Here is a 10,118-nt window from a genome sequence, read left to right on the forward strand (position 1 = left end):
GGTGAGCGAGAGGCCATATGTTCCATTGGCTTCCAGCATCAGCATCAACATAGGCTAGAGGTAGCACGTGGGATACTCCAGAGGGAACCAGAAGACATGAACTGCACATCCTTGGCTGAGGAGCCAGAGGACTATCTGGGAAAAGAGTGGACGTCTGAGCAAAGAATCCTTCCCTCCAGTCTAGAAAGTGGGTGTGGATGGTAGGCGTGTCTGGCTGCACCCAGACAGCTTGAAACTGCACACCCCAAGAGCAGCAAGTTAGGCCTACCTGGGATCCCCAAGCTGAGGACCCTGTGGCTAGAAAAGCTGTGCTGGGCCCCAAAGCCCCCAGCATCTCAGGGAACCTCACCCGTGATTCTTGCCTTGGTTTCACAGCCATGCTGACTTATTGCTGGTGTATCTAATTCTGCTTCTTCTGCCTAAAACTTCATTTTGTGTGTGTGGAAAAGGAGAGAGAGAGACAGAGAGAGAGAGAGAGAGAGAGAGAGACAGAGACAGACAGAGACAGACAGAGACAGACAGAGAGAGAGAAAGAGACCCAGTGCTGCAAACCCTGAAAAGGTTCTTTGGAAAACTTAAAAGGCACTGCAAACTGTTTCCACAGCCAGATTCTGCTCACCTGGGGCCTCCAGGGGAGATCCCCTCAATCAAAGTCCCTGCCAGGTCCTCAGCCACTGTGCAGTCTTGTGGATATTCTGCATCTACACACTGTTTATCTGTACTTTATGATTAAAAAAAGAAACAAAAAGACAACTCAAAAAGCAACACTCCCCCCCCCCCCAACTCCTCTACTCTTGTGTCCTTGGCAAGACTCCAGCGTGTTCTTGTGACCTGGCAGAGGCTTGGCTGCCTCCCGGGGCCAGTGCAGGTGAGCTAACCCAGGGAAGGCTACGCAAAGGCGCTGCCTCTTCTTAGAGCGACACAGGCAACACGGAAGCCCTCGCCACTTCCTAAATAGTTATTTATTTTAGGGAGCACTCTCATCTCCAGGTCTAGGCCAACCTAGTCCCAAGAGGTACTTTAGTTATTTCTCTAAAGATGGGTCAGGATGAACTAGCTGTCTCCAAACCAGATCCAGCCGTGGCCAAAGACCTTGAACTCAAACAGTGTTTTGGGAAGAGAAGTTGGAAAGGGAAGAAAGGATGGCTGGGCATACATCTTCCCAGCCAGCAGCTCTGTATTTCCAAAAGAAGTCAATCCCCACTCTGGGAATGATCGTACTAAGCTTTCAGGGACACACACTGAGTGAAGAGCGCAGATTAGGTTTCTGAAACTCTCCTTCATTTTCCACGAATCCACAGGAAAGCCCCGGGGCCTGGTTTGCTACCCTGTTCTCATTTTCTGCTCTTTTCTCTGCTATTCCTAAGCTCCAACCCTTTCCCTGAAAGGAGGCCCCAGATGGCCCCCTCCACCCATGGGAAGTCCTATGTTGTCCTCTCAGAATGATTCTTCTGGTACTTTCCCTCTGTGCCCAGACAAGTATGGATTTTGCTGCTATTTTCTGGAAGCTTCTATGCCCGAAGCCGGCTGGCTACCATTCCATCCTGACCCCACAGTATCCCTGATCTCCCTCAGGTAGATCTCCTTAGTATAGGTTCCTGAAGGGTGGAAACTGTTTGGTTCACCTCTGTATTGCTTGGTCATCGGCTCAGGGCCTGGAGTCTACTAGGTGTGCAAATAATCTGGCGAATGCACACTGGGACTGGAAAGGAGGGAGCTAACCTATACCACACCTAGGACAACTGACAGGTACCCTGACTCGACACATCGATAACCGAGCGTCCCAGGGGAATTGCGGCAATGTCACAGCCAAGGCCACATGGATGGATGGGAATGTGTGAGCAATGCTATGCCTGGGCCTGGCATGCGTCTTCAGTCCCACTGTGGGCTGAGAAAGAACACGAGTCAAAGAACCCACCCAGAGGCCCAGGGGAGCCTGACACATGCAGACACCAGGCACAGAAGGGCACAGGGCAAGAAGACCACGCACACACCTTGGCACTCCCACTGGAGTCGCTAGGTTTTCCAGTTTAAGCATCCTTACAGTTATATGGATATTCCCCTAGACATTATTGTAGTGATTACAGAAGGGCAGAAGACAGATCCCCCATCCCCCAGCTTGTCTATGATTAAGCATTTATGTTTACTTTATCGATCTATGTTTGTGTATGTGTTAAAGAACAGATCCAAATTTAACGTCCTAATAAGGCAACTGCCTGGGTCTGAGCCAGCAAAGCAGATCTTTATGACTTTACATCTTTCATTGGATGGAAAAAATAAGACTTGGAATCTTCAGCAAAACTTCCCTTTGCTCACTTGCCTGTCAAAGGGGAAGGGCCCCTGAATGTCTGCACTGAAATGTCAAGCCAGGGACTGCCTTTTTTTTCTTTTAAACTCCTGGGTCTGAGCCAAGTAGCCCTACGGTCTGACTTTCAATCCTGGAGAGCTGAAGGCAGGTCTCACTAAATTTCGGCTGTTCTTTTTGCTTTAAATCTTATTCAGTCAAATCCAAGGGCTTGATCTAAAAATAATCCTTGAGAAGGAACGAAGAATGGATTCAGGGCAAGAGACAATGTCATATAGGAGACTTCAGCCTAGTGGGACCGTCCTGACTTAGGAATTTCTCTGGCTTCCATGAGCTAAGAGCCATTCCTACACTACCCTGAAGGAATCTAGAAGTTGCTAGGTTAGAAGCAACCAGGATCCTGGGGACCTACTTCCCAAGGAACTTGGGCAAGAAATTCTTTGGGATCTTGCTGTGTGAGTCAAGGAGGGCGTCTGTTGGTCCCCTCCAGGTAGCACCTTCACCAGATGCTGCAGAAATGGCTCATCTTTTACCCTGCAGATTTTCCAGAGCAAGGAGATGAGCTCTGTGGAGTTCCTGGGCTGGCCTGACCTTGGACCACAGTGACTCTTTCTAGGTCACCACTGAGAGTCACCTCTGGGTGTGGCGCTTAAATGAGCCTGGAAAGATACAGACCCCCTACCCAGCAATCAGAAAGAGAAACAGCCAAGCGTAGGCCACTAGAAAGGATTTCCACGTAAGTCAGTGGTCCATTGCCTTTCCTCCTCAGAGCCTCTCAGATCTCTCTGCAAAGGTGAGGCTTTTATCTTTCAAATTATTCTTATTCTGAAGAAACAAGCCTAGGAAAACCAGGGAAGAGCACCCAAAACGTGGTGCAGGCTGCGTCTTTCCTCAGAAGCTGAAAAGATGTGTCTAAATCCCCCAAGTCTTTCCCTTCTGAGCCCCAAAGCTCTTCTGTCACCAGTGGCCTCTCAGGGTTTGTGTGACACTTGTAGGATTAGCGAAGGCCAAGAAAGACTCTCCATGAGGACAGGAAGCTGGTAAGGAGCCAAAGACAGACTCTAGAAGATGGGTGCCCCAAAAGGCTTTTTTTTTTCTTCACAGTGTTGCAAGGTGCGTAGTAATAATAGTAATTATATACTTGAATGACATTTTTCCTTCTTTTAACATGACCATCATGGGCAGAGGAATTCAACATGTAGGACACATTACTTAGAACGTGTGTGTGTGTGTGTGTGTGTGTGTGTGTGTGTGTGTGTGTGTGTGTGTGTGTGTGATAAATGGTCTGTTCTGAAGAATACATCAGCTAAAGACAGAATACTGAGGGCAGCATCCGGCACGGAGTGAGCACAAATAATAACCATTAGTTCCCTTTCCTCTTCCCACTCAAGATAAAATCAGCTCTCAGATATGACAGAGGATCCTCTGAAAACCATGGTGACACCAATGGGCCCCAGAGTTTGTCACAAGAGACATGTATTCTCCCACAGATTTGTGATTTTTTTGTCTGGAGACACGACAATAGAAAAGGCGACTGTGGAAATCAAAGGCGTCTTCCCCATTAGAGGAAGGCACTTGTTTGTCTATAAAAGCGATCCACAGACCTTACTCAAGGAATCCCAAGCTCAGAGCAATGGCAGAGGGCTCACCCAGCTTGGAAGAGGCACACTGGGGTCTGCCGACCACCCATGACATACTGAAGGCCCTCTTCCAACTATCTTTTCATTATGCCTTTAAAACACATATTCCCTACCCACTGACCATGCCTTGTTCTTCTGCTGGAGTTTTAAGCCACTTAACAAAGAGATCAACTTCTAAAAAAGAGTAATGCTTCACAGCTCAGAGACAACTTTCTGGTGGAAAAAGCAAGGATGGCAGAGCTTATGTAAAATTACAGAGTATAATGTGATGCCGCTCCCACCTCTTGCTTTTGAGAGAAGCCTAAGGGAGAGGATTTTGATATCTATTGTTATATCTATTATAATGAAAATATCTGGATTTTAAAGTCTAGACTCTTTGTATTTTCCAGGATTAAGAAAGTGATATTCCCTCTTATTGCAAAACAAACATGTTTAATGAAGTGTCTTTTCTTGGGACCAGCAGAGATGGAGCAACTTTTAAATTCTCACCCAGCGTCTAAACAGGACTTATCACTCTGCAAACCCACACTATAGGTGAGTGAGGTATTCAGGAGAGGTATACTCTCTCTTAGCAGGGCTACAGGACCACTCCTGCTGGAACAGAAAGAAAGATGGTGATGAGGGTGGGCGGAGGACGAAGTTGCAACTCAAGTGTCAGAGGCCATCCACCTGGGAGCTAGGGGTGAGGCTTACCATCTTGGGCTGCCATGGTCACTTGGTGCTTGGGTACACCCACAACACAGAGAACCTTTATGCCTCACAGTGGAGGAACAGACAGGCGCCAGGGGGCTGGGAACCAAGGCTATTCCTGGGCCACGCATTTCTTACTTGAGTCACCCCGGGCACAGCAGACAGGAGAGTCCTGCCACTGTGTGGCTGTTTCTGGGGGCTGACCTAGTTTTCTCATTTCTGGACTTTGTCCCTTCTTTGTCCCTAAATAGACCATAATGTCACTCTATGCTCCCACTTACGCCCGAGGCTAGGAGGCCTTGTGGAGGTAAAAGCGTCTTTTGAGTCTGTCTGCCAGCAAGAAACACGTACTCAATTATGAGAGCGGTACTCCGTGATCCTGAATCTCTGCCAAGCAAAAGAAAGCTGGGCACACACGGCTGAGCCTTTACAACTCTATGGCTTGGAGGACACGAGGCGTGTGTAACCCAGCTGCAAATCTCGCCAGCAGACCCACTCCACCCCCTGGCCACTAGACCAAATGCCCTAGCTAGCACACAGCCCCTCCAAAGGCTCTTCAAAACAGCTTCCTGTCCATTTTCAACAGTTTTCTTCCTGCACCCACCAGGCCATTCCCCCCCCCCCCCAACTGCCAAGTCCTACAGACATGACAACTAGCAAGATGTACCAGCAGATAAACTGGATAATTCTTCCCATTATGTCCTGATGTGGGGGGTGGAGTGGCTATTTTTAACTGAGATCCTTCCAGAAGGTATAGAAAAGTAAAGTACAAACACACATCACTTGACAATTTTATGATTCAAACCAACAAATGGAAAACAGACAGTTTTGAGTGTTGCTAACATAGTTAAGCCATTTCATGCCAACCCACTCAACCATCCCATTTCTTGGACCTATTTCTAGAGGTACCAAATGTGTCTGAAGATGAAATCACTTCTGTACAGTGAGGAGGTATCTCCAGTGTGAAACATAGGAGACAGAACTGTGACAACCGCTGCTTCCTAAATAGCACTTAGGGTTTTATTAACACTCGAAAGTCAGGTTCTCAAGAGACATGGGTAATATCCAAAAATGCTAAACGTGACTGAGGCAAAGGACACGGGTGTTTCATCTCCTGGTCGAGGGTGTTGACGTTCTGGGAAGACACTGTCTTAGACACCGAGTAGAGGAGTCACGTGGAAGACGTTACCATTGTCTCGTTCTTGCGCAATAAGAACATGCGAATCCGGAAAAGGCCATCCGCAGAACAGCGAACAAAGTCTCCAGTGAACAAGCTGAGGTGGGGCTTAGCAGTTCATTTACAGTTGAGGAAAACTATTTTCGTCCTTTGGCCAAAACCGTACAAGGGGAGGGAACTTAAAACCCTAGACTACTTGACTCTCCCTGCATTTTTCTGCTTGAAGCTGGATAAAAAAGCCTTAGCTTCTGGCTGCAACTCTATTTATGTAACAACCACAGCTGCTCCCCAAAATAGCCACTGCCGGCTGCAAGAATTACGGATTTTGTTGGTTATACTCGGCTGCATTTTCCCTCCCGCACTTTTGTTGCCCTGGGTCTAACAGGAGATCTTGACATTCTGTGGACAGATTTAAAAGTCAAGGCTCATTTAGGCAAGAACCAATTTAGCTCCCGATTCTTTTCTGCGGCGGACACCTTCTGACAGCTGGGAACATCGTAACTGTCCCTCTGGTAACTATTCCACCTTTCAAAGGTGGCAGTGTGGCTGATAGTGAGGCTCTCAAACTCACAACCCTCAAAGTGAAAAACACAGCATTCCTGTGTGTGTGTAGGACAAACCCAACCCTGGACTGCTGGCATGCTGGCATGGCATTGAATAGGGTGCTCTCCCCTGAAAGTAACAAAGCTATCAAACATGATAAAAAAATACAAAAGTTATTTTCTCCTTTTGATTGCTATTTACTTGTGACAATATTTGTTAAAAATATTACTTCTGTCTTTGAGAAGAGACCATTCTCTTCATACAGTATGGAAAAATAAACTCTACTGAACACGTAGTCAATACTCCCCACCACCAGGGACTTTCGGCTTCCACATCTCCAAATGGCATGACCGTGCGACTGTCCCGATTTCCTTCAGACAGACACCTCTCACCCATTCTACTGGTGCTGGAAACACAATGGAAGGACGTGGCAAGGCTCACGTAGCATTTTGAAGGGGGGAGAGTTAGAAAACAGCGTGCTTTAAGACCTACTAAAACCAAAAGTCACGGTGGTTTCCAGCCCTAAGAAGTCACAGGGTGTCCCCTCATCTCTTCTGAGCACTCACAGCCCTTCCAAACCAGGCAAATATCAACAGAAGGGTGGGGAGCCATTTAGGCCACTCATCAGTGTCACTATGAAGGAACACTTAACTTCCACACTTAGGGTCATCTTAAAAGGGGAGATTTTAACCTGGATGAATGGGAGAAGACAAGGATACATAAAAACAGTAAAATGTTTATTTCTTAGAAAAAAAGTGAGGAGGAGGGATTCAAAATGATGTGGTCCCACTTCCATTTGCATCTGAGCAAAGCCAATGCCACAAGCTTCATCCTGCACTAAGAGTCCTAGTAAGTGGCACGACCTGCTGCTCACTCCGGTGTCACTTCCAGGAGTCAGGTCACAACATGCTCTTAACCAACCGTGGCTGTTCAACTTTGGAGCAGTGAAACAAGGCTCACCATGGCCACCATCCCATCTCCAAAGACCCACATTAACCAGTGAGAAGCAAGGCTCAGGCCATCTCTGGACCACTTGGAAGAGAGGGATAAGGAGGAAAGAGGGGAAGAGAAGCTTGACCTCAAAGCAGAACCAGGCTAGGACTGAAGTCTGTATCAGAGTTCATCGCTACATCTTATAGAAAATAGGCCGGAGAGCATCAGAAAACCAATAGTATCTTTAAGGTGAACTGCAGAATTTTGCTGCATACTTGGACACAAGAGAAGTGAAAAGTTGCAACAAGTTTTAACTAGCAGCAACAAAGAAAGTTCCAGAACAGTTTTTTTTTTGTATGTGTATGTTTGTGTTTAGCAATATTCCTTTTCAGGTTCATTAAGAAACACTGTAATTTAATGGGGCATACGATATGGAACGGTCTTCGTTTGCTATAGTGCTGTTCAGCGAAGAGAACCGACCTTTGCAAAGGTTTCAACTGGGGTGTAACCTATTTACACAGTAGTAGCTCCTGGTCCGAGTGGGAGAACCGATGCTATGTAATATCCTCTTCTTCAGAACAGTAATCCCGACCCTGGCAGGAGAAAAGAAAAAGGACACGTGAATCAAAGACTCCAACCAGGGGCTGAAACAGTGACTGGTGGACCGTTTTCTTCCAGCTCCAGTCTGCTTTTGTGATGGAATTCAGGCTTCATGGGTGACCTCTGGGTGCAGAACGATGCATCACAAACCCGCGCTGGCCGATTTTTAAGGTCCGTTTATCTCAAGGCGTGATATACCAAGCCCATAATAAGCTTTTTTAAAATGCTGGCCAGGATTTATGTCGACTTACATTACAGGCGCACACGAAATGTGGCTTACACGAAGAAGTTAAGGAGATGAAGCAGCTAGGAGTCTTCTCTCTCATCAGGAAGACTCAACAGTCACTTTCTGCTGTTCACACTCTACAGCTCCACACTTAGTACTTAAAAATGCCAAAGGAGGGGAAAGTGTAATCAAAGGATGCCCAAGTTTTAACTCACTCTAAGGCGGTTTAAGGGAACAGCAAACACAGATTTTTACGAACATGTGTGACAGATCTGGGGCTGTGCCTGGTCCTCATGAATGACTCCAAGGACAAGAGGCTTTTGATGTGGCTGCCAGCAAGCGGAGAATGGCTGCTTCTGAGCATCTTGTAACCCTCGCCACTTCTGAGACACAGCTGGGACCGGGATTGAGGTTCCATAACCGACCTGGCTGGGTTGCCTTGATCATCGTATGTAGCTCTCAGAGGGCAAGTCTCCAGAGAGGCACAGGACAGAACCGCTTTCCTGCCTTGTCCCAGTGTCACAGGCCTGGCTTTTGTGAAGGACAAGCTGGATTATTTTGTTTGTGCCCTTCACTGAGTTTTCTTTTCAAATACAAACTAGACACTACATTTGGGGACAAACGCTCTTTTAAAAACAGAAATTTTGGCCCTATGACATATAAAAATAAGAACTTTAAACAATTTAACCACAAGTCGTGTACGGCAACGGATGCTCCCAGTTTATCTTACTCAGATAAGCAAGCCATTTATCCCACACTGTTTTTTTGTTAACTGTTTTACAGTACATTTACTTCAGACAAGTTCAACTTAGAAATCTCATTTTTGTAGTTGATAGCATGAAGTATTGGTAGCAAACAACTGTTTACTGTGTATATACTCCTTTGATTTCAGGCTGAATTTTTACTAATATAAGTCATATTACATTAAAAACCCAGAATTTTTGGTTATTGAAGGTACTTTTCTAATCCCTTAGCCCACCACTACTTCCTGCATATTCAGTGAACTGGTTTTCTTTCAAACAAACCCAGAATTTTCTAAGTCACTGCAATGCTTTCTTTTGTTTGTCTATTTTTTTGTTGTTGTTGTTCATTTTTCGAGATAAGGTTTCTCTGTGTAGCTTTGGAGCCTGTCCTGGAACTCACTCTATAGACCAGGCTGGCCTCAAACTCATAGAGATCTGTCTGCTTCTCTCTCCTGAGTGCTGGGATTAAAGGCGTGCACCACCACTGCCTGGCTGGAATGCATTCTTAAAAGCACCAATGCTTATATATTTTTTTTAATGCAGCTATTTCTTGGATATATAACATGCTTGCATATTTCTTTGTTATATTATATATCTGCAAATTGGAAATATTTCACATTTCCCTAATGTTTAAGTGTCACTATAACGAATTATTACACCCGTCTGGATGCTAATCCCAGGTGTATTTCTTACTAATTTTGGTACCTTGTTGTTCAAGTTACCTCTTTGAGTTTCAGTTTTCTTATCGGTGAAATAAAAACAGTGACAGTTAACTGGCATGACTGTTCAAAGTTAGAATTAATAGTGTCTAAACGGCAACTGGTAAATGAATTTGTTCATGGTGTGCACGCAGATGTATTCAAGTGTGTTCCACATACAAGAACAAAACAAACAAGCAAACACACACACATGCACTGCCATGCAATGAAGCCCTGGGATCGGCAGAAGGAAGAATGGTCACCCAATCCTTGCCAAACAGCCCCAGACTGCTTGTTCTGTCCAAATGAGTTACTTCATAGCCTGATTCAGTTTCTTCCACCATCAGAAAACAGCCCAGTGTGCCCTGCAGAATGGAAGTCCAATGACAGAGAAAATGGGTAACCAGTGCTCCCAAGAAGAGCATGCAGGTAGCAGTCACCCCCATGACCACCTTCCCGGTGACATGGCTCAGGCTAACACCATCCCTAGCTTTATTCTGGACCAGGCAGGAGTTACTCTCTCTGTCGTCAGTTGGAGAGTTATAAAGGAGATTCCCCGTCCC

At 46.0% G+C, this 10,118-nt stretch overlaps 1 protein-coding gene across 3 annotated transcripts in view; it reads right to left on the reverse strand.

Annotated features, from left to right (window-relative positions):
• Positions 1-477: 477 nt before the first annotated feature.
• C6H1orf21 (chromosome 6 C1orf21 homolog) overlaps positions 478-10,118 on the reverse strand; it is a 205,812-nt gene continuing 196,171 nt past the window's right edge. For all 3 annotated transcript variants that reach the window (XM_026787591.1, XM_026787592.1, XM_026787593.1), the window contains one exon: positions 478-7,881. In XM_026787591.1, the coding sequence (XP_026643392.1) occupies positions 7,843-7,881 (39 nt within the window). In that variant the 3' untranslated portion in view covers positions 478-7,842. The remainder of the gene's footprint in view (positions 7,882-10,118) is intronic.

This window comes from Microtus ochrogaster, assembly GCF_000317375.1.
Source record: "Microtus ochrogaster isolate Prairie Vole_2 chromosome 6 unlocalized genomic scaffold, MicOch1.0 chr6_random_2, whole genome shotgun sequence".
NCBI classification, from domain to species: domain Eukaryota; kingdom Metazoa; phylum Chordata; class Mammalia; order Rodentia; family Cricetidae; genus Microtus; species Microtus ochrogaster.